This window comes from Crocodylus porosus, unplaced genomic scaffold (assembly GCF_001723895.1).
Source record: "Crocodylus porosus isolate Cpor-Errol unplaced genomic scaffold, CroPor_comp1, whole genome shotgun sequence".
Classification (NCBI taxonomy): Eukaryota; Metazoa; Chordata; order Crocodylia; family Crocodylidae; genus Crocodylus; species Crocodylus porosus.
Genome location: NW_017728921.1, coordinates 20,293,883 through 20,319,157, shown reverse-complemented (window position 1 = coordinate 20,319,157; position 25,275 = coordinate 20,293,883). Strand labels below are relative to the sequence as shown.

Here is a 25,275-nt window from a genome sequence, read left to right as displayed (position 1 = left end):
TCCTGCAATGACCTCAGCCAATTCCTTTAGTACTCTAGGGTGGAGATCATCTGGACCGGCTGACTTGAATACATCCAGTCCCTCCAGAAGTTCCCTAACTAGTTCCTCACTAACCCTTGGCCTAGGTGTGCATCCCCTTCAGCAAGTGCCTCCAGACTTCAGCAAGGCTCACATTACCTTCTCATAAAACATAGGGAAATGTGGGCTACATAAAACTACTATAATAGACAAATTGTTCATCAATAGTCATAAAAAAGGGTAATTATAAATGGATCCAGGTCAGCATGGCAGGAATTTTCAAGTGGAGTCCCATGGGGCTCTGTTCTAGACTGGATGCTGTTCAACAAATTTAGTAATGATTTGGGTGCTGGAATAGATAGCGTCTTGAGGAAATTTTCAGACAACGTGAAACTGGGAATGATTGTGAATACGTTGGAGAGCAAGAGTGCAATTCAGAAGGATCTTCATAGATTAAAAACCTGGGTTGGAGCTAACAGGATGAAGTTTAATGCTAGTAAATTCAAGGTACTACAACTCGGGAAGATTAATCAAAAACACAAATATAAAATACCTGATATTTGGCTGGATGGCAGCACTACAGGAAAGGACTCTAGGAGTCTTGATAGATCACAAACTCAATACGAGTCTACAGCGTGATGTAGCTGCACAAAAGGCAAATGCAGTTTTGGGATGCATCAGTAGAAGCATTAGGTGCAAGACACAGAAGTTGACAGTACCTCTTTACTCAGCACTGGTTAGACCTCATTTTGAGTATTATGTCCAGTTTTGGGCTCTACATTTTTAAAAAGGGACATGCAGAAGTTAGAGAGGCAGGTAACAAGTGATAAAGAAGTTGAAAGGCAAGTCATATAAGGAGAGGTTGAAAGAAATAGGAATGCTCAACTTGCAGAAAAGGCAGTTCAGGGGGACATGATAAAAAGCCTTCAACTACTCAAAGGGTTGCAATAATGAAGAGGGAAAACACTTCTCTCTTTCTACAGGGAGTGGGAAGTGGACCAATGACTTGAAGTTGCAGCAAAGTAGGTTTAGATTGAATATTAGGAAAAGCTTCTGCAGAGCGAGGCGGTGGAATAGACTGCTAGGGAAGCTGTGGAATCTCTATCATTGGAGGTGTTTAAGAAGAGACTGGACAAGCACTGGTCAAGCACGATCAAGGAAGATGTAGCTATGTCTGTGCTCTGCTAGGGCTATTTCCCATGCTTCTGGGATTTTCTGGTTGCCACAAGACACCAGAAATGAATTCTGTTCCTCTCACCTGCTGCTGTGTGTCAGGGTTTGTTTCTTTTCTGCCTCTCCCAGAAGAACTGGTGTTGGCTACAGACAAACCTGGGTATTTTGACTATGATGTAGCAATGCTCCTGCCCCTCCATTCAGGGTCAGACTGTTTGTCATATTTAGGGTCAGGAAGGAATTTTACCCTATGATCAGATTGGTACAGACCGTGAGGGGTTCTGACTTCCTCTGTAGTAGGGGGAACAGCCCTCTCCCTTTGATCTCTAGAGCATATTTTTAACAACTCACATAGCAGCAGGGCATTGGTTGCCATTGCCTCCTGCTTTATCCTGTGGCAGGTTAAGTTATTATGTCTTGTGATTGGCAGGGTTAACTGTGTAGTTTTACTAACAGGTTGGGAAGAGACTTTTATTGGATGTTTTGGTTAGGGATGATGCTGACTCTGGAAGGGGGTTGAGCTAGATGACCTCTGGGCTAGGTCCCTTCCAGCCCTACTTTTCAGTGATTCTATGACCAACTGCTTCCAGAAGGCGGAGAATATTTCTTTTATCTGTAAATGCAGATCAAAGCAAAGCCATTGAAATAATCTGGTGATATAAATATGAAGATGATGCAGCCTATAAAACAAGAGTTGCAAACACAGAGGACCTATGAGGATCAGATGAATTTGCTTTGATGATTTGTAAATACAAATAAAAATTCTTGCCAAAAGCTTATTATTAATTTTAATTGAATTCCACCTAGTAGGCATTTGAGGGTATTATTATTATTATTAATGAAGATACCCATTCATGTCAGCATCAAGGTATCTTTCACTATAACTGAAGACAGAGTCATTTCATAAACAAGGCAAGATGAAATGTTTCTGATTCCCTGCACAGCTATCCATTAATTTAATTTTCTTTAAATAGCATCAACAGAGGCAAGCCAAATTCACTTGTGGCAAACGCTGGGCAGGGATGTAGTTACCATTTTCATTTCACCATAGAGACTTAAGGTATCAAATCTGCACTTGAGACAACATGATTGAATCTTGCAAGTGCAACTATGAATCCATGCCAAATGCCCCAATTCAGCCAAGGGCTTAAGCATGTATGCAGTTCCATTTCACTGGAACTAACTTGAAACTAGGAGTTAAACCAATGTTTAAGCACCTCACAGAACCCAGACCTGTGTGAGACTGCAAAGTACATGCATAAAATGAGAGAGCAAAAAAGAGATAGCATTCTTACCTAGGCAGAATAGGACTGCAACAATTTACTTATACTCTGTTAGTCCTTACAGACCCTAAAATGAAATTGAAGCCCCACTGTGCTTTGCCTGGACCCTACCCTAGAGTTTACTATCTAAACAGATGAGACAGATTAAGGACAGAAAAAAAAAAAGAGTGGTTCAGCAGGAAGCAATGACTTGGCCCAGTGTCTTAACAGGTCACCTGGCAAAGCAAATAATGGGAATTTCATTAACTAAGCTAAGAAAGATGTAATAAACAGCATCCTTATAATTCGATTCCTTTTTCTAAACGTTAGGGTAAAATCAGTCGTGTAGGTGGAGTTCCAGGTTTTTGTTTTTACCCTTTGTTCCTTTAATAATAATGATCCCATGTAACAGCTGGCTTTTTACACATTCTCAGAAGCATTTAATTTAAAATTGACTTGGAGTAGGGCTTCCATAGGAAAAAGTACTACCACAAAAATAATCTACGTCTCCTCTTACCATACACAATAGACAAGGCCTGAAAGGAGGAAAGATCTTGTCTCCCATAATCCAAGAGGCTATAGGGAGGACTGCTGGAGAAGGGAGCATGCTACAGATAAGCCCACAGGAGTCTAAAACCAACTGAAAGGACTTAAAATATACCATCTAGGAATGCCAAAACAGCTCCAGTTTTTTATACAGATTCCTACCCGGGGTACCCATGAAATCATACCATTAACTTGCACACTTAGTAGACAGTAGAAAGATTGCTAAGCCATATGAGTGAAACATCTGGAAACTAAACATAAACCTATTAGTTGGTCAAAGGATTACCAGAGTGCTCCGAGTGGAGCCAGAGAACAAAATGCTGGTATGTGCTGTACAGCACATACACAGATCACAGGGAAAAATAAACCAGGCACTGAAGAGAGATTGAAAAGAATGATTTATCAGCCTTTACCTGGAGAGCAAAGACATACGGGTTAAATATTCCACATGATTTAAAACAACAGAAATGAATGCAAAGCTGACTGCACAATACAGAGTGTATATTTTCGATTTCTTACTTCGAGAACCAAGAGACTCAGAAACATCCATGAGAACACATTTTACTGAGCTGAAAGAGCAACAAGAGAAGCCATAAAACAAAGGCAGATTGGTAGCCTTAAAACAAAATCAGCCTCAAAAGACTGTCATATAGGCCCAGAGCAGCACTCTAACCAACTGTGCAAATTAAGAGAAAATTCCTGTGGAGCTAGTGACTTCTTTTTGCTGCAGTATTTAAGGAAAAACGGAGTCCTGTTTACCTGGTGTGGAACAGCAGCATGCCATGCAGTTCTCACCAGCAGCTAGGCACTGCAACCAGAGATATAGCAGGGCCACTGATCAATTTTAAAGAAAGGAAATACTTATTAAAAAAAAAAGGCAGCAGCAGCCTGATGGAAAATGGGCTGGACAAAAATTTTACATGCTGCTACGGTTTAAAGAAATGCTGTGCCTTGAATTTCCCAAAGTCAAAGCCCCTAGAGTTAAAAGCAGCTCTTACACTTTTAGGTAGGTTATAGCCAAATGATTCAGAGTTGAACACTTGACTTATGTTTCACTATAACTAACTTTGGTAAGCTGGGGACAGAGATGCCTCAGCATGTGTTGCCTCTCCTAGTCTTATATCAGAAGCCATAAAAATAAGGAAATATTTTATTTGTGAAACAAATTTTAATTGGTTTGATTGGGAGTGAACACTGGCAAAAGACACAAAAAGGGTAATAATATTAAATAGCACCATTATCAAGGTTTGGGGGGGAAGAGTCATCTGGTGCATTAGAGAGGATTCAGTGCTATATTAAGTTTTAAGCTAACAACTTCATCAATAATTTAGAAAAAGAGTTAGAAAACATGACAATCACAGAGATTCATAGATTTACAGATGTTAGGGGTTGGAAGGGACCTCATAAGATCAATCATGATTTTATTTGGAGGAGCTTCTAGCACCAGGCAGGACAAAGGAAGAACTAAGAAACAGAAAGATGAGAGAGAGGGGAAGAAAAGAAAAGGAAATTCAACTTGAGAAAGGAAATGCTGGGGTGTAGGAGGGGGCAAAAATGCTAATACAAACATGCAATAAACCTGAAAAACAGCGAGGCTGGGGCCAGCGGTCAAGGAATTAGACAAGGTGGTGCAACAGCGTGGTCGCCAAAAAAAAGGCTAGTGCATTTTGGGGCTGCATGCAAAAACACAGTTACTGCAATTAGGAGCAGAAACAGCCCCTAATGGCCCTTGCACAACCACTTATGAAACTGGCTGTCTGCAGTGGCTTCTTATTGCCAGAAAGATGTGTCAAACTGAGGAGCTGTAGACAACTACCAATGACCAGGAGAGCTGGCAGGATTGATTTAAAAGAAAAATGTGGGCATGTTAGCTTGGCTGACATAAGGCCAAGCAGAAGGGAAAAGGATATAATTATCCATCTAAGGGGTGAAAAGAGCAAGAAAAGAGAACTATACATATTTACAAGATGATATTAATGGGAGCAACAGCACAACACTGAAAAAGGACATCTGAGGCTGAAAATCCTCCAGACACTTAAAGTCTGAAAGCCTCTCCAGAGAAGGGACAAAAGCCGCACTTTTAGAACTTAAAACTAGACTGGACAAAAACCTTCCAAGTGCCTTTCACAGAACAAGCACTCTCAGGTTTTTTAATCTCTAATTCCTGTGTTTCTTTGATTAATCAGATACTACCTGCAAATCTTTAAGGGCTCAATCCTAACCATGTGAAGTGCAATGCAATGGTGCATGCTGGAGAACTAGCAGGCTTCACAAAGGTCCCAGGTGCAGTAGCAAGTCTTCCTAGAAACTCTGGGCTGCTCACTCAAAATCTAATGCCAACTACTAAAAATGCTTTTTTACATTTCTCACAACTTCTACAAAGGAAGCCCACAGCAAGCTGCAAGCTTCATTGTGAACTAGGAAACTTCTCTTGGCTTTACAGAAGGCTGGTGTTTTCCTTCATGGGAGAACATGTGCAAAGGAGAAGCGGGATGCATCGGAAGGCTAAAATGGACAGGGCTGTGTCTGAAGCTTCTGGGCAGAGCATTTGTTATGGCAGGAGATAGCACAGCAACATCCCATGTCTGATTATATCCTGCTTGGTTTTCAGTTGAGGTTTTCCCCATGCTATTCCCAGAGCCCTACATCATGACAAAACTCATTCCAACCTAAGGACCCAAAGCTCCTGCGACTCAGGACACAAATCCTGACTTTTAGTTCCACCATTGCCATTTCATGAACCCACAAACCTGGTTGATGGTTTAAACAAGGTCTCTGGGGTACAGAAGTCCCCTCCCCACCTCTCTTAAAGCTCTGGACACACATGCTTCTAAGTCTTGTGTACACAAAAAAGATTACCTATTGGCCGAGTTGATTCGCATCTGAAACAGATGCAGCTAAACTAGCTGGATGTGGTTTGCCCTTATTTACATTAACTGTAAAATTATGCTCAGCACTGATTGGGAAATCATGAGCAAATAAATCCCTTTATCCACTTGCTGCTGACAGGCCCTTTCTTCAGCTAGGGAAAATATTATATGCAGAACTAATTCACAAAGCTTACAATTTCTTTCCCATTCAGCCTCTATAAAGCCCACCAGGATATACAGAAACAGGTATCCTGTGACTGTTTCCAAATTCATTCTCTGTTGAACAAGATAATCTTTTATCATGCAAGCTTCCTGTATTCCTCTCATTCCCTTATTCCTCACACCCTGAGCATGGTGTTGTAGCATGACATGCATTTAACACAACAGAATAAAGTCCAGACCATTGTGCATCCTAATTCTCCAGCAATTCAAACAGTGACCAGCCTTTTGAACTTCAAATTAGCAGCCTACAATGTTTTGAAGGAACAATACAGCCAGTCTTGAAAAACAATTCACAGAACCAGCTATTTCATCTTTAACAGGATGGATTTTAAATACGCCTATTAACTTCAAGGCTGCTTAAAATGCAATGCTTTAGAAAGGTGCATCAACAGGTGTGGCAGCCAGTGATGTGCATAAAAGCTGAAAAGGTTCCCTTGTACAGAAGGGCGGAACAAGGCCTAAGAGTCTTTGCTACATGTGGGTCAATGTCAGGTAAACCACATCTGTAGTGCAATCTTATTCTGCAGGACATATTTAGGATTGCAGATCAGTGATTCATGCTAGCAAAAGTCTGTTGGCTAAAGGTAAAATTGACCAATGAATGCATTCAGGACTCAGTGAATTTTAAGGCTGCCTTACAAAATTCTACTAGTCCCAATTTATTTTTATATTTTTTTGGAAAGGGCTACTAACATTTCACTAAATAAGCAGAGTAAGTAGGTTCTGGACCCACACTGGAAAATTTTCAGATAATTTTACAAAGCTGCTTCAAAAAAGAAAAAGGGGTATTATACATTTTGGCTGCTTGCAGATGTTAAATAAACATAGCGCTTTACTTTAAACTTCATGTGCTCCTGTGCCGAGTCCAGCACACACCCAGAAGAGGCAGTGCATTATTAGTTGGACCCAGCTTGCCCAACATCTGTATAGATCAGGTGCTTTAGTGGGGCTTTTTTGTCACTTTTATCTAATAACTGACTGGCTCAGCTGCTTTTTCCAGTAAAATGCATTTTTTTAACATCTTCAAGCAGCCCTTTTGGTTAATTAGAAAGGGGTTGACAATTCTTTCAGGCAATCCAATCCAAAGGATTCTCAAATGGTCCTCACTTTGCAGCACCCATCCCCCATCCACAGTCTGTAAATAGGCTAGGACGGGATTTCTCAACTTGTGGGTTGTGACCCAAAAGTGGGTTGCAAAAATATATGGAAGGGTTGTGAACAAACTTTAAAAATGGATCAACAAACTTTTAAAAAATGGATTCTTCTTTAAAGGAGAAAAACGTGCGAAACCATGGCTTTTCCCTTGCAGGCAGGCAGAGTTCCAGCCTGCAAGGGGCTGCTTGGGGTCCCCCATGCCTCACACACCCACTCAACCACCCTATTTACTGGGGGGCTGGGGCCTGGAGCAGCAGGTCAGGAGTGAGTTTCACTGGGTTGGGACTAGCCAACAATGTTTACAAATGGGTCCTGGTCCAAAAAAGGTTGAGAACCCCTGGGTTAAGAGACATCCTGTCTGCTCTAGTTCTGTAGAGTCTGAGTAGCTGGCTATAGTACCCACATTTTCGGCCTAATAGAATATTAGGGTTGGAAGAGACCTCAGGAGATCATCTAGTCCAACCATCCCCTCCCTCTCTCCAGCTTTGCAAACAGAAATCTAAGAAATTACCCGTAAAAGATCTGTTGATGATGGCCTCTCCTGAGGTATTTTCTGCAAGCAGTAATCAACAAATCCCCTAAAGGAGTCTGACCTGTAAATGAAAAGAGATTTAAAACAAAAAGTAAGTTCAGGGTCTAAAAGAAACTTGAGGTCCCTTCCAACCTTAACATCTATGAATCTATGAAACTCAGTGGTACAGCTCCTTTTTATCCCCTCATTTCTGACATTTTACTATTTGTGACACTGACTCTGTAAAGCACTTCAGACGCGTGCTTACTTCAGCAGGCATAGTAGCTGTAGAGGCTGAAGTTAACAACTTATGCTCTCGGTGCCAAAAGTGATTACAGAAAAAAAGTCATCTGCTATCAGGGATCCAGGTTCTTACGCACTATCCATGGCTGCCTGTGCTCTGCAGCCATCTTCACCTCCGTTCTGGCAACAGATCCCTTGGAGTCTGCGGTGCTCCAGACTGGCACATGGAAAGTTGTGGCAGCCTCAGAGAGGTCTTGTTGACTTTATTACACAAAAAGAACTATAGGTCCTGCATTATTAAAGTTCTGATTATTTAAAGTAGCCCCTAGATTTTTACTTTGCTAAATGCTGAGTGTAGAGTACCGAAACTGCATTGTAAACATTGCAAAAGAAGCTGCAGCTTTGGACACGTGGGTGGTTTCTAAAGCTATGTAATTCCATACTGAGACTGCAAGCCCACCAAAGTGACAGCAAATAAAAATGCCTACCTAGGAACATTATATACACTGTAGGACATGACAGTACCCAGTCAATTGCTGCACAGGAAATGCAAGTATTTTTCTTGTTGGATATTTATTATATATAGGTTGACAAAGGATTTTCAGGGGGTAAAAACAAAACCAAAGGAGAAAATTGATGGTAGCTCTCTTACCATTCATTTGACTGTAACATAGGGGAGTCATTCTGGGCTATATGATATAAGGCACTCATTGCATTCATGTTGAAAAGGGGAGGTTTCCGTTCCGCTGGAAAGAGAAGAGAAGGGAGAGATAAGGCAGGTCTTGAAGGGAAGGGGAAAAAAGACAAGTAACTATGACAAAATGCCACTGCTAAATCAATAGCTCATTATTGTCATCATTATACATAAACCAATTATTTTAAATCTCCTAGGTTAGTTGAGGACAGTCACTGAGGGAAAGCTGTTAGTCATCTGAACAGTGTAAGGGTCAGATCCTGTGAGAACGGAATTCAACATGCTAAAATCAGAGGGTTTCCGGTAACTCCCAACCTAGCTACATCTCCCAAGTCTGGTCTCTTGCCATAAATAAAGCACACACCAACCACCACAGAACTCAGAGGCATAGTATACCAGGACACGGGAAGCCTACTAGGAAGAAAGCTATGTACTGGCACCAACAACCCTGGGCATGACTGCTAAGAGGGAGAGGGGCTTCTCATAGTGGTTTCCTTTTAACTACAACCAACTGGTAGAGAAAGACAATACGTCTGCCTGGCCGTTGTCTGTGTTAGATTTCTATTCAACTTCCCTCAGACAGAGTTTCTTCTGGCATTGCTCTTGTAAAAAGGCATTCAGATACCTCTTTGGAGTGCCAAACAGATGTGTGTGAAAACCGAGTAAGGATAGTTCTCACCTCTGTTTCAGGTGAGGCTTGCCAGTCAGTCAACACAGCCAGGGTTTTAAAGTTCCAGTGAGGACAAAGCAGAATAGTCCCTTGTCCAGTATAGTTTTGGCTTCTGGAGAAATTGGGACACCCTCACCCCACATTACACAAGTCTGGCACAAAGTATGTTCAGCTAAGTCATTCCCTCCCCTTGCTACCCTGAACCTGTTTATTTAAGAAATCACATCTTCACTCAAACCTGAGACTAAATAAGAAATTTAATATTTTCCAAGAGGATGATGACTTCCAAAAAATACTGAGTAAATGGGTTCTGAATTCCATAAAGGCTTTCTTTCTGGGAAGGCCCAGTATAAAGTAAGCTTCAATGTTTTTGTGAAGAGGTATTACAATACCCATTCTATAACTGGGGAAGTAATACGGGAGGTTAAATCATGTGTTCAAACCCACACAGTCAAATACTAGCAGGTCTGGGAAGAAAATCCAGGAATTCCGATTTTCCATTCCATCCTCTAAAACACAGTGTCAGAATGACACCAGTTCTGGCAGCTGAAATGCAAGACTAGAAATTAGGAGCCATCATCACGGAGCATGAGAGATGGTTACATCACAGTCAACATTTTCCCCTATTTTCTGTTCCCTTTACTAGGCCAATTGAATGATCACAGAAATATTTTCAGGGAACTTGCCCTCTGAGAGGTTAATTCTGACACATTGCTACAAATACAGTTTTGAGATTAATTCTTTTTCTTTGAACAGCACATTATAATGAGCACCATTGTTCCAAATACCTGCTGTCACAACACCATCTGCTTGTGCTCCCACAGTAACTGTCTGCAGCATGCACCCAGTCCTTGCATTCAGAACTCTATTTTTGTTGTATATTGGATGAAATACTGACAGGCAGCCCATCTTCAGTTTTTGGGTTTGGGGGCCAAGAAATAATTGAAACCCCCTTTGGGTTATTTATTTATTTATTTTTTTTACCTACTCTCACTGATACATGGAATACCTAGGTATGATATTTAGCTTAATAATTATTTTCAAAAGCCAATTTATAAAAATACTGAAAGACATGCTACCATATGTATCATCTAAACATTACATTTTTAAACAACAAACAGAGAGCATTTTTCACAACTGATGACCCACAAGGCCTGCCCACGGATATGTAGAAGTACATCAGTGGCATTTGTTGTTCTACAGAATACTAAAAGATATGTGACAAATCCTTAGCAACAGATAATTTCCTTGCAATTCAGAGATAGTACATAAGGTGACCAAATCTTAGGTAGGACCTCCCTCCTCCCCCCCACCCCACCAAACCAAAAACCCACTAATCTAAAAATGCCTGCACATGCATGTATGTATTTTGTTTTCTAACAATTAAAAATGATCATAGCTGAGCTGCATTTTAAAGAAGTTCAGTGGAGAGAGGACTTGGGCCTGTGAACCTCAAAGGACCTCAGCTCAGACTGAAGGAAAGAAGAGTTGAGGGCATGGAGCACCTTCTTGAGGCATGCTCAGGAATGCACTAGGTCAGGGATTGGCAACTTTTTGCTACTGCATGACCCCGCTGCAGGTGGCACCCCCAGCAATCAGCAGATGCAAAGGGAATCAGTAGAAAGATGCAGGTGTAGGGCCTTGGGGGCCTCCTCTGCTACTTTAGCTGAAGCATGCTGTCAATTCCCTGAGCTGCCATGAGCTGGATCCAATCTGTTCCCAGGCTGAATCCAACCCACGGGCCATAAGGTGCTGACCTCTGCATTAGATTGAGTCCAGAGTATTTCTCCTGCAATGACTGAAACCAACTCTGCTGTGGGCTTGATCATGTTTCTGAAGGAATTAAAATGAAAAGCCAGGAATGGGAGTAATTGAGATGTACTGAACTACTTATCAAAGGTGCTCTAATACAGGGAAGCCCCCTCCTTCAACATGGAAGCTAGAGTATTAAACCTGCCAATCCCTAATTACACATAGCATAAAGCAGACACTTTATGCATCAAAGTAAGTATCAATTTGAGGATTAAATGCATGTTTGGGGTGGTCTATTAAGGGCTTGTAATGGAAAACTGGATTGAAGAATCACATTTACAGCCTTTTTCTTTTTCTTGTCCTTTTTTGAAGGAATTTTAGTATTCTGTTAGTTACAGCAGATTCAGGGGCATCCTATTCTTTCAGCAACAGACCAACTGCCAGAACCCAACCTTGACTCCAAAATAGGAGACTAAACAAACCCTGCTGGTGTTGCAAGTTATTCCCACACCACACCAGGAAAAACACAGATGCACTAATGGCTTGACTTAATTGGCCAGTGTGAGTAAGTGTTTAAAGGCAATAATTTAGCTGCAGTTTTCCAAGTGTGAGGTTTTTATGTGTTTATTTAAAAGTTATAAATCTGTCCTTTGTGTCCCCCCCCCCCAAAAAAAAAACAGAAGTCACAAAATCAGCTTGATAGGCACTTGGCAGCTTGGAGCAAAATACTTTATTTACTCACCCAACTCAATACATGTGATCCCAAGAGACCATACATCTACCTTTCCATCGTATTGTCCTTCGTCCATAGCCAAGATCACCTCTGGGGCCATCCTAAAAACCACAGCACAAAACATGCAGATTATGGAACACAAATCAAAATTCAAAACATGTAACTTTAAAAAGGAAAGATGCCTTTGTTATCTTCAGCAGTGCAGTTGGACCCAGAACTTAAAGAGTCAGCATGGAGTTGAGTAAAGCCATGCTGAAAAAAAAGTGCTTGTCTGCATTAGCAACTCCTCCAAAAGGCATTTTTAAGAAAGGAAAGAAAACAAGGGGCCGACTTGATGGTCTTGCTGTTAGCGCGACATGCTGGCACATGGAAGACCCACACCAATCTCAAAGGCATTGTACCTGAAGTCAGCCAGCAGGGGCTGGAAGTGTCCTAAAGGCGTCCCTTTCACTCTCACCAGAGATGGTGGGTTTTCCACTGGCACACCAGAAGAATTTTCCAGTAGACATGTGCAGCCTGTGAGTACAGCTATGAAAGTAACAGGGGAATCTGGAACAGAGTGGGGAAATATGGCGGTCCAAAATAAAGAGGGGTGGGGGAAAAAAAAAAGCAGTGGACCCAGCCTGCAAATGGTTCAGCCATTTAAACTTGCTTCCTCACGGGAGCAGCAAGCTTCTCAGCCTTACCTACTAGTTCAGAGGTTGGGCAATAGGTGGCCTCTTTGATTAATGCCTGGGGAGTCTGCTACAAAATAAATGGAGTGTGTATGCTGGGCCACTGGTCTGGAACGTTAAACAGCTCAACTGAGCCTCCAACAAGCATCTTCAAGTTCTAGGTAGTCTGCCTGCCTTTTCTTGCTGCAATGCTAAACTAGCAGGACTCCCTTTCCCCTTGCGAAAGCGTTTTGTCCACTACGTATGGCAAAGATTGATTTTTTCCCCCTAAACTCCTGGCACGATAGTAATCAAAACATTAACTGCTACCACCTCAAACCGTGCTGTGAAGCCCACCTTTTTCCATGGGCACTCAGAGGAAGACAGTTGGCTGAAGAACTGAACGGGGTTTTGAAAAAACTGCTCAGTTAAAGCTGCTGGTGAAAGCTTTTATGATATTGTTTTAAGTCTGTGAAGCAACAAAGTGGAGAGAGAAGAGTAGTTCTGCAAAGGCTAAAGGGGTCCAGGTCTACTTACCAATAAGGTGTCCCCACAAAGGAATTGGCAGGAGAAGCTATAGACGCAGACCCAAAATCAGCTAGTTTCACCTGACCTGGTTCTGTTAGGAGAATATTTCCAGCTTTAATATCCCTTTTGGAACAGAAAAAAAAGGGGGAAGTGCAGTTTTGATTACAAGAACATTTTCAAAGATGCAGTAACAACACCACAGCGCATTAATCTTTACTCAGCTTAACTAACATCAGTGCAACAGTGGAAAGCTCAAAAACTTCAACACAAGAGGTACACAGCATTGTGGGCTTCTTAAGAATAGTGATTTACCAGCACTTAAAAGGATGGGAGAAAACTAACAACCTTGAATTTAAGGCCCTGGATTGAGATTCAAAACACCTGAATTTAATATCCAGGTCTGCTATCTTTTTGTATGCTACTGTATTAGTGATTTCATCCAGCCAGCACCTTGGTTTCCCTCACTTGTAGGATACAGGGGGAGAAGATTATGTAGAATTTTGAGAGATCAAGTTATGGTCATGATGATCCTGCGAGTACAGAGGTGCAATGTAGACACAGGAAAGTTTTTAGTACTATAAATCCCCAAATGCCAGCAGCAAGTGGGTTAATTTCAGAACAACTTCTTGAGAAATGAGGTCAAAGGTTAAAGTCAATTCATGTACTTCAAGACCCTTGGCACCTATACAGAATTAGAAATCCAGTCACCTAAGCATACTCCCCTCATTTACTAGATTAGAAATGCTATTTCTTCTACTGCTTCCCATTATAAGAACAACAAAAGGATCATTTTAAGAGATCCAGTTCTATTGCATACCACCAGCTTAATGACAGTATAGCGGCATACTGTAACAACTGAGAGAGCACTTTGATAAAGAGAGGGAAAATATTACACTAGGTACTGCCTTTACATGGTAGTACCTCAGCTATTTGCTTTTTCCAGAGCTGGCTTTCAGTATAAATGGAAGGTGAATAAAGAGCCCAGCTGAGTCAGCCTTTTACCACTGTAGAACTTGGCATTGCCTTTAGTTGTCTTCTCAAGATCATTGAGATGCATAATATACCTGCTGAAACATACAGTTTTCTCCTATTCTATGACTCAGACCCTGCCCCCAAAGCAAAATAAACCCATACTATATTAGAAGTACAGTATTACTGTAGTGTCTAGAAGTCCAGGCATGTTCAGGGTTGCATTGTACCTGGCACAGTACAAGTACTGCCCCTAAAGAGGTTATAAATATACAAATAAATATACAAGGGTAGGAAAGAAAGACATATGAAAAGTGATTTTCCCCTGATTAAAAGCAAACCTGGAAAGAGAATCCAGGTTCCTTCACTCCTAGTCCAGTGCTTTTCCCCATAAGATGCTGCTGCATCTCAAACATGCCAATGCATCAATACACCAATAACATTTTCACACTGGTATCATACTTTGGGACCTACACTGAAATGTCTGGGTGCAGTCTTTGAATGCAATTCTCTAATGGTTTGCATGACTTGGACACTATTTAATATTAAGGGTGGAAGTCACAGAATTTGTAAACAATCCTGAGCATGTGCAAATATGTTTTCTCTTTGCTAGTTTATCTATCACCTGCAATTTAAACAAACAGAATAGCTTCATCCCTGAACAGGATGCAGAAATGGCACAATAAAAAACTCACTGTGCATGCATCCAAAACTGGAGCTCTGGGCAGCAAAGGGGGATACTATGACCAAACTGCTGAACCCCTCAATTCCACCCCTGTCCCCGCATTCCATGCAGTGCCGTGGGCCATCACATGAGAGAAAAGTAAGTACCAGCCACAGAGGATGGAGATTGTCAAATGAACTGAAGTTATAAAACTGCTCTTCCCTTGTCTCACCACAAGGTGTCTCCCTTATTCCAGGTCATGCTCATTTGGTCTGCCTCTCTACCAGGCATGAAAACCAAACCCTACTGGCAGCTTGCTTTAGTGGTCTCCGATTAAGTAGCATATGCCACAAGGAGCAGTTACAGCAGGCACTTTGCCTGGTTGGTGGCTGATAAAAGTCAATCTCAGGAAGAGTAGCTTCTATTCAGTCAGGTACAGCTAGGCAGTGCTACAGGCTAGATAATGGGATGCATTAAAAAGCACCTCTTAGAGTCTCCCAGGGTGTAACAGAGTACTCTCCCTGGCTTTCTCTGCTGTGGGATAGACATTCCTCTCTACCTTCCGAGACAAGAGATGGAATAGTGTTTTGAAATAACTCAATTTCTCTTTAAAAAGTATTTTGATGTAAATAAGACTTGGGTTCCGTGTACAATGGCATGGATATGAAAAGGGTAGACTACCGCTAGGGCGTATAGTGTTTCTTTTAAAATGGGGTACCTTTTCTAGAACCACCACTACCCCGTAAGGAATGCTGGCAGATCAATTTCAACTGAAATCATTCCATTCTGGGTTCCACTTGGGTTATACCCAGATGTACTGGGGAAACAAGGCAGTGCTTTTGAATACCACGGAACTAGTCCCAACAAATTACTTCCATGGTCATTGGAACTCATCATCATTCAAGTTCAGTCCACAAGATTAGTGGCCATGAGATTAGTGCTATGGAGTGTATTTTAGCCCATCAGCTGGTTACAAACTGCCTTTGAAAGTGGAGACCCCTCACTAATTTTATATTCATCAAGCGCTCTTACCATTTCACAGAAATACTAAGGCTTCCCAAGAAAAACACAAAGATTCATGACAAAGGAGATGAGGAGCTGTGTCATTCAGAACTGCTGCCAATCTGGCAAGTGTTATATTATGATACACACTTTTCTACACAGCTGAAGCTTAATGGCTAGCCTTTGGGAGCGTCTTAGGCCTAATGTTTCACAGGAAGATGGCATCTTATGTCATTCAGTGTAATGCATCTTGTTCCACTATGAGATGCTGGTAAGGACCTAGGAGAAGCTGTGGCATCTCCCTAATCTATACACTGATGAGCTGGTTTCCTGAAGCATGAAATTTTACCCACTCATCTCAGCAAGTATAGTGTAATGGTTAATACTATCACTTATAAAATTAATTTAGGTAACGGTTCTCTTTACACATCTGTACACTATGAAGTATGTTTCTGGCACATCCTTTGCCATCACTAATTCCCACCACTTCTGTGTTCACGCAACAGTTTTATCTTAAGACCAAACCAGCTTTCCATGGCAAATTTATTCAATGACATCCAGAGTACAGTACCAGCCTTGCCATGGTGAAAAACTCAGCATTTTCATGTGGCTTCAATTAAATGACTTTAGCACAAAGAGCAGGCTCATTTAAAAGCAGACGCTTATTTACAAACATGCTCTGGCATCAGCAATGCTAACAGGTCTGTTAGGCAGTTCTGATTAAATATTATCTTCCTATCAAGGCTACTTGTGAATAGTAAAGCAATTGTCAGAGGTTCAACCTAAAGGGAGGTAAATGAAAATATGACAGCATTTCTCTTACCTATGAATCTTACAGTGAGAATGCAGGTAGGCCAGCCCCTGCAAGGCACCATGGGTAATGGCAGCAATCTCCACTTCCTGAAGTGGTTTCTTGTGAACTAAAGGGTCAAAAACAAAAAGTAAAAAGAAAAACCCATATGGGTACACACAATGTCTTCCTTCATCCAAGATTTACACCTTACTGAGCAGGAGGAACCATCTCTGCTTGTGGAATTCAGCAGATTTTACTGGCTACAACAAGGACAAGACCTATCAGTAAATCATGACAAAGAGGTAGGAAGCATGCAGAATGAATACCATGTAGACGGGAGATGCTTCAAGCACATGATCCCTGGGTACAACCAGCACATGCCTGTGGCTGACCATATCTTAGACACAAAGGTAGGGCTCACAGAAAGGAACACAGTACTTCTAGCAAGCTAGGGTTTGGATTTCCTGCTTTCACTAGGTGCTGTGAATGTCTGGGGCTTCCTCTTTAGTTCCAAGGTCTCATTAGCCTACAAAACCACCTGGATTATTCTTACCAACTACTGGGTGAGGTCAAAGCTAATCAACACTAGATTTTCACTGCTGCTCCCTGGCATCAAGCCATTTATTTCTCTCTCGAGGAAGACACGTCCAAAAAAGTGACTATATACATCTGTATCTTCATTTTACAGTCTTTGGGCTCCTGACTAATTCTCAACAGAGTTCCTAGGCATTACAGACTTCAGATGTTCCTGGAGAGGTACACAAACAAGGAAGTACCATACAGGATGTCATTGCTTTGCCAAGTGCTAATAGGGTTTATTACAGCTAACTCACAACCCTGGCAGTCTATGAAACACTCCCCGCTAAGCACCAGTCCCAGCCTAAAAACAACTTTGAAATGTGGCCAAAAACATGACTGTGGCTAAATTTATAGTAAAAATGAAGATGACATAACTTACCTTCTAGCAAATCAGAAGCTGATCCTAAACAATATTCCATAACCAACTGCAACAGAGGGAAATAAGCACAAATATTAAGGATTAGTAAGGTAGTATGGTAAATGTGTTAAATATAGGGCATTTATTCCAAGTTAATCATACTGAGAGTTTATCAAGAGCTATTGGGTTAACAAGAGCATTTTATGCAAACTCAGCACATCACAGAATATGAAATCCTACTAGTAAAGAATGACCTATGAGAGTGGCATTTCCTAATTTCAGTTGATAACCTAGTTTCCAAGATGAAACAAAGTGGAAGGATACTTCTGAAACCTTTGAAGATTTCTACAGGGCTTCCTTTGCAAGTGAGTGTTCAGTATCAGCTGCTAAATTTTTCTGAGGCCAGAACTTCCTGCACCATCCTAGCTCAGGAAAACACACAAACACTCCCCTTAAACTAGCAGCAGGCTCCTAGATCAGTTCCCAATGGAAAAAGACCCTCAGGGCAGCCAATGGAAAAAGACCCTCAGTTCGCACCCAATGGAAAAAGACCCTCAGGGCAGCAATGCACCCAGCCTCTTTCTCAGCCACAAAGTCTTCTCTTGTGCCAGATCCTGTATGCAAGCCTGAGATGAGGCAACTGCAATTTCACCTCCATTCTACTTTGTTAAGTAGCTGGGCCAGTAATCAGAGATTTCTTCTGTGCCAAAAAGAAGGTCAATTTTGTCTTGTGGTGTCTATTTTCCATCAAGTCAAATAACTGACCCATGTGTTTGCCGAATCTGGGCAACACAGTAACGCTCCTAAGCAACCATTCTGGTTGTTATGTTGCCCAGTGCTATGGATCACTAGTGGCAGGCTCTCAAGGGAACTCTATTCAGTATAAGAGTTGCATTGGGCAGGTATGTACGAGAGAAGGGAAAAAAAAGAACATGAGACAGCTTCCAACGGCTTCTGCAGATTGTAGAATTCGGTTCTGATTGGCCTCATGACATGAACTGAAGGCTGCTCTTCTTAAACTAATGTGGTGAGAATAGCTCCATATAAAATGCAGTTGTAACCACATGAATGGTAATGCTTTTTCTCTGGACTAGGATCCATTTGTGTATTACACTGGGATTTTGCGTTTTCGCTCATTCTAAGAATAGAAACAAATGCATGTTATTAATAAAAAAATTATTACTGTAATTGAAGAATTTATTGTAAAATGCCTACTGCTGTGGTTCTGCCCCAGGCCAGCATCTTAAATGATATTTCATAGCCCAATGCATTTAGCCACTCAAAGCACTTTAAATACAAATATGGCAGGGAGCCAGCTAGCAATTTACGTATTTCCCTAACAAAATGAAAACATTCATTTTTCTCCCCTCTCCCACAGTTTATGACTTTAGGAGTTAAGACTGTAGTTAGCAGAATTTCTTTAAACATGAAAAATGTAATCCTAATGTGAATTTTACAGCTGGAACATGTTTCAAGTGTGTCCTGTTTATATTATCAATAATATTTTTTTAAACAAAATCAAAGATGGCTTAAAGCACTCTTGCATGACATACTGTTGAATGCCCCAAACAGGGCACTTGGCAGAAGCCTCTGAAAAGTAGATATTTTTAGTTTTTGCTTCTGCCAAGTGCATTTCCTCCAATCTCGTGTTTCAAACAACTTAGTTGAGATGTCTAGAGACAACCAATCAGCACCTCTGGTGTGGCCAAGGCACAATTCGTTTCTTCACTTTTTTTTATCCTTCATACAGTCAGTGTTGATAACATTCAGCCATGTGTGATGTGATTAAAGGACTCTGGAAACTCAATTCAGACTAAGTCAGGACTTGGATGGGGAATTTGTGGGGAAACCCATCTGTACAAGAGGTTGCAGTCTTGTTTTTCTCAGCAATAGTACTGAACCACTATCCTAGCATGATGTTATAGGATGCTATGCTCTTGTTGATGCAGACTACTGGAAGAAACGTCAAACCAAGGCATGCACAACTTACAGTAATAGAGATCAACCTCCCCTGCCCCAACCAAACAAGAGTTTTAACATTTGTATCCTTGCCAAATATCAAGTTGGTAATTACAGTATGACAAATAAAGTTGTCCCTGCAGTTTCAGTTGACTAGAAGACATTTCCAGGCATAAATCTCCCCCCAAACACTGCTGTGTACCTTTGCTGAATGCCACTGAACTGCAGTATTACTCCCCAAAGGAGGACACATTTCAATGGTGGCTGAATCCAGAAGCTCACACAAGGTCACAATAGCTTCCATCTGAATGAACAGCACTTACATGTATATCAGAGAATCATAGTACAATTATAATATTGCCTTTTATTTGAGGATCTCAAAGGATTTACAAGGGCTAATTAACCCACAGCCTACTGTGATACAAGAAAGCCTAATACTTTTGCAGACGCTTAAACTACAGCACATGGGTTATGAAATCTGCCCAATAACACAAATAGCCAATGGCAGTCAGGAAGAGAACCCAGGCATCACCTTGCATTCTGGTGTTCTAATTGCTCCCCATATGCAGTAATTCATTAGCCAAAGCAATGCCTTTTGGTCATAGTTCATTTACAAGCTATTTTCCATTGTTGATTCCAGATAGTGTGCATTGCCTCTTGTTTCCACTTATATCATCTGATTGAGCACTCAGAAATGATTGGTTACTGACAAAATGGTCACCTATCCTGGGGCATCTTTTTTTAAGTTGTATACATCCTATGCTTAAATTTACATTTAGCACTGCTTACTCTGTTCTATATCTCTTATGGCTTTAGTTTGTCACTTAAGGCATTAGTACTCTGTCCTCAGTATCTTGCCCCACCTGTTTTAGGCATTCTCAATAAGATTATGAAGTTGGACCAAAAGTGCTATCTTCTTATTTGACAAAAGCTTGCATATGGGTGTGAACAATATAGCCAGCAGGATTTTATAATGGCTCACCTGTGAATGCACACTACGTAGACATGTATCCTATCATCCATAAACTTATAAAAAACAGACTCCAGGTTTCTTAGCCAGCCCAACAGGACTAAAAGACAGCTCATTTGAGGCAGCACCTGTTCTCCTCACCTAATTACAAAGCATGAACGTGTCATCCTCAGCAGTTGTTTTGGTTCATTTAAGTGATAAACTCTTACAGATGTTTTATATTGATAAATAACCTAATTGCACGATCAGTCTTCTAAAGAACTGGAAATTGTGTATGTTATGATGGCAAACAATCTGCCTGTGGTAACAAAACAAGATTTTCAAATTGTATCAGAGAATAAAATGCTTCTTCATGAACTGAAGCCAACACCCTGTTTCCAGGTCATTAATTTGCCATCAGTATCCTGTTGCATTTCCATCCTGGTGAAACAGATCACTTATCCCTTCCTATACTTGGCCTTTCCTTAGCCATGTTTTGATCCAGGACAGCACAATGATTTTATCTCCAGGACTTTGCAGTTTCTTCAGTAGCTTCTTCAGACATAGTCTGACAAAGGGTTTTTAAAATCCAAATAAATTAAGTCAACTAGCTACTTTACTGATGTGTACAATAAAATCTAAACAGATGAATTAGGAACAATTTTCCTTTGCAGAAACTATACTAGTGAGACCTTATCACACTACATTTTATATTATTTTCAGCTATAGTTCTAACTAAACACAACAGGAATAGCTTAAGAATTATTGATCTATAATTGCCTGGAGCTTCTCTTCTTTTGTTTTTTTAATGGGGCAAGGTAGATACTATTATTATAAATTGTCATTTACTTAGATATTGTTGCTTTTAATATACAATAATAGTTTGAGAAACTAAAAATGTAAATGCTTTTAGGCATAGACACCAACATATTATGTGGCTGAGTTCAAAGCCTACAAAAGTCAATAGAAAACAATCATTGACTGCAATGGTTTTCAACAGAGATGCTACACAATCAGTAACAAAAGATGTTTGGGTCATGGGTGAAACATGCAGAGGCAAAGAAGCCTGTGAGGTTGCAAGAAATACGGTAGAAGGCCAGTAAAATATTCAGACAAGCACTTCCCTATGGTTAAAACTTATGAGCTAGGGAACTTCTGGGATAAGGTTCCAATTGTCGACAGTCTTGCAAATCACACAGTCAAATCTCAGCAAGGTTAACTTCAGTCATTATTTTGAAGCAGCTCAACTAGACATCAGTGAGCTGACTGCAGGGAGGATCACTAATTTAAAAAACAACTACCCTGTTCAATCTACACGGTCAAGCAGCCTATATTTTCACTGGTCCAATGTCCTTGTCCAAAATGTTCACTCATTTGTAAATCATGCAGGGATCTTTCGGGATGAAAAGGACACTGAAGAATACGGAATATTTAGTGCTCCAAGCAATGGCAACATATTTAATTCATTATTCAGTCACTTTGGGGCTAATTCCAGCCCAGGAAGAGTTCTAAAAGATATGTAGCTCTGACTCACCCAGGCAGTGTGCTCTTTCAAGTAACACCCCTTGTACTCGATGGTGTTAGGGTGCTTCAGCTGTCGTAGAAACTTGACTTCCTTGATGATATCCTGCCATTTCTATTGAAAACAAAAAACAAGAGGAATTCTTTTCCCAAATCTGTTTTCATTTTGCACACTCTAGTACAGTACATAGCTACACACCACCATAAGATATTGCAAGTTTGGACAGCAGCTGTGAGGTAATTGTACTTTGTAAGGAAGGCAGAAAAAGAGCAGCATCTTATTTTGTTTTCCCACCCTTCCTGTCAACACCTCATACCTACCTTGGCTACTAGCATCCCATCTTGCCCTTACAGCATTATATTGTTCATGGGGAAGACACTGAAGTTGAGCGACACCAGGAGGCAGATGGAAGCTTTGGAAACTCCTAGCTTTCCCTTCCTTCCCACACAGAGGTTCTGCTAATTTTACAGAAAAGCAAAAATCACACCCCCTCCCCGGGTTACATCCGTTCCAAACAGCTAACTTTGACATCATTATAGTTCAAGTAATGCTACCTGGTAGGAAAGAAAGTTGCTTCACAATGCATTTACAGTTTAATCTAATTAGTCTAGAGTCGATATAAGCCACCTGGAATCCAGTGACTAGTTACTGACAGGAAAATTTATTTATCTTTTATGACTAATGGAGAGATAACCAGTTCAGGGTTTACTTTAAAGCCCCCTCTCAATATTCCAAAACCACAAGCAGTCTCCACCCTAAAGAAGCCGCTGAAAATGCTGGCTGTACTGCTGCTCTCTGGATTCTCGTTGCCAGAGAACCTGAAAGGAAGACTTTGCTAGGTTTTGGTAGCATTGGGGTGATGTTGTAACCATGATGATCCAGAAAAGAATGTGAGGGGTAAGGATTTTTGTACGGGATCAAACGGATAGCAGGGAGGGACACAGACGTCGACAAGCTTTCAGGTATCGCTATACCCTTCCTTTGACCTTTTGTGCTTTGATTTGTTAAGATGCAAGGTTGAGAATTCCCAGAAACCATTTTGAGACAATTTTAGATAACAAATATTGCTCAGAGCAATACTAGCGTTTCTGCTATTTGTATTCTTAGCATCAGGTGGTCTTAGATTTTCTAGCAGGCCAAAAGAGTCCAGGACAGACAACAGTAATTACAATTTGTCTTGGAGGACAGAGGTGGAGGAAGTTTGCTGTTTAAATAAAAGATTTTGATTTCTTTCTATAGCATAAAGGTGCACTAACATTTGGAATATTACAGAAAATATAAAGGGACAGTGTATATGCTGGCAATCAACATACTGGAGTAAGAAAAAATATTGAAACTTCCTCTTTGCTATTAATGGCACACACACTGCTCTCTACTGCAAGTCAAGGCACTGGTCTACAGGAACAATACAAAAAAGCAGTAAGCCATATAAAAGAGGAAGAAAAAGAGCGGATAAGAATTGCTTAGTGAGGGAAATTCTGAATGAGATATATATCTGTTTTAAAACTGGATAACTAACACTTCTTAAAGCTTGTGGTTCTTAGCTATATTTTCAAGCCAACGTCTTGACAGTACAATGGCTATAGCTCTGACAGCTTGCATGACAGCTACTTCAGTAACCTCTGCAATATTATCATATTAGGTTTCTAAAAACACCGTAGCTTCTTAAAAAAGAAAAAAAATCCTATTAAACAGAATTCACTTTAACTCGTTTTCCTTCCTTCAATCTTCATGTCTCCTGTGGAAGTGAGCAGCAGTTACAAGCTTCTGGTTTCCCAGTGCCAAAGGCACTACAAGGCTAACTTGGCTATGCAGATTTATACCGCTATTACATACGCCTTCTGTATGCAAAGGTGGCTTTAAGTGGCCTGCGCAAGAATGCCTTGTGTTCAAAAGTGTATCTAATTTTATCCCAACTACTTGGTCCAATAAATTCTATCACCGTAAGAAATCAAATTGTTGGCTCTCACTTTATTTATGTCTTACCTCGTTTGTTTGCTTCCCACTGTAGGACATTTTTTTGACTGCCACCACCTCATTAGTGTGGGAATTTGTGGCCTGGAATTGGGAAAGAAAGAGAGAAAAAAATAGGGGTTATTTCTGTTCTTTCCCCCCACCCCCCACAAAATTGGGCATGCATTAAGCACAAGTGCAGGCCATCATTTCTGTTCTGTGTAAGCTCAGGTGCTACTTTCTTCATGGGCATGATTTAACATATGGCTCTTAGGAGCCTGCACTACTGCGAAGGTTCATTCATTAGTCCAACTCTAAGCCAGGTCTCTTCCCCACCACCTTACAGATTTTTGCAAAAGCAACAGCTTTGCTGCAGATGATGTGTAGTACCCAATATTGCTCCTAGAGAGAGCTTTGTTAATGACTCCAACAACATTAGATATTTCACACAAAACCAGTCAAGAATGGATTTTGACTGACACATGTAAAGTCCATAAACATGCACTGAATCTGAATCACTCTGAGCAAAACACTGTAAACACTGAATATTTCAACACTGTCAAAAGGAAAAAAAAAAATCTTTTTTTCCATTTTAAAATTATTCTACAATTTTGGTATTAAATTTGTTTAAAAAAAAAGGTAAAAACAAAAGAAACAAACAAGCAACTCCCAAAAAGCAAAGCGAAAAGCAAAGTGACACAATTTGCTTAGTTTTGGGGGGTAGAAAAATGGATCACTTTTGTTTTGGGTAACACAAAAGACTTGGTGGATGTAACTGTTGTTTTTACTGACATTTTTGGTTCAGCCAATTTACAAAAAAAAGTTTTTTAAAGTCAAGTACTGACACTGGTCTAATCAGGAGGACGTCTCAAGGACCTGGAACGGAGCTTGTCAGAGCACCATTCCAGCGGCCCCAGAGCTCTGGGTAGCAGGAAAACAATGCATCTCAGGTCTCCTATCAGGCCCTTTGGAGCAAATGCCCCCTGAAAAATTGGCAACAGTGTCCAAATATAAAGCCACAAATGGCTTGTTCATCTGCGCAGGCACTTCAGTATACAGGTTTCCCTCAACTTATGCTGTACATGCGTTCCCAGAGACAGTGCATAAATCAAATTTGCATAAAGTGAACCCACTTTACAATGTACCAAATAGGGATAGGTTCCCATGGCAGTGAGGGAGGCTGGGAGCAGGGAAGGGGTGGGAGGAGGGGTGCCGCTCCCGGGGCTGCACGAGGCAGCAAAGCAGAGGGAACAGAGCGGCACTCGCCTCAGCCCCGGCTGTAGCGGCCCCAGGAGCGGGTGGAGCCAGCTGCCTGCAGCCACTGGGCTGTACCACGCTCCGCCCAGCCCCACTCACGTCTGCTCCTGGGCTGCGCCATGCCTTGGTGGAGGCAGCTGGTGCTGGCCACTCCTGGGGCCGCTGCAGCCCAGGCTGGGGTGAGTAAGGCCACTGCCCTTTCCCCTCTCCCCAGGGACTTACCTGCTTGGGCCGGGGGGG

At 41.2% G+C, this 25,275-nt stretch overlaps 1 protein-coding gene across 2 annotated transcripts in view; it reads right to left on the bottom strand.

Annotated features, from left to right (window-relative positions):
• TAOK3 (TAO kinase 3) overlaps positions 1-25,275 on the bottom strand; it is an 86,787-nt gene that overhangs the window by 51,890 nt on the left and 9,622 nt on the right. For both annotated transcript variants that reach the window (XM_019539251.1, XM_019539252.1), the window contains exons 3-10: positions 23,812-23,883; positions 21,838-21,939; positions 17,417-17,462; positions 16,489-16,585; positions 13,040-13,153; positions 11,859-11,950; positions 8,653-8,746; positions 7,758-7,839 (exon numbers count right to left, since the gene is read on the bottom strand). In XM_019539251.1, the coding sequence (XP_019394796.1) occupies positions 7,758-7,839; positions 8,653-8,746; positions 11,859-11,950; positions 13,040-13,153; positions 16,489-16,585; positions 17,417-17,462; positions 21,838-21,939; positions 23,812-23,883 (699 nt within the window). The remainder of the gene's footprint in view (positions 1-7,757; positions 7,840-8,652; positions 8,747-11,858; positions 11,951-13,039; positions 13,154-16,488; positions 16,586-17,416; positions 17,463-21,837; positions 21,940-23,811; positions 23,884-25,275) is intronic.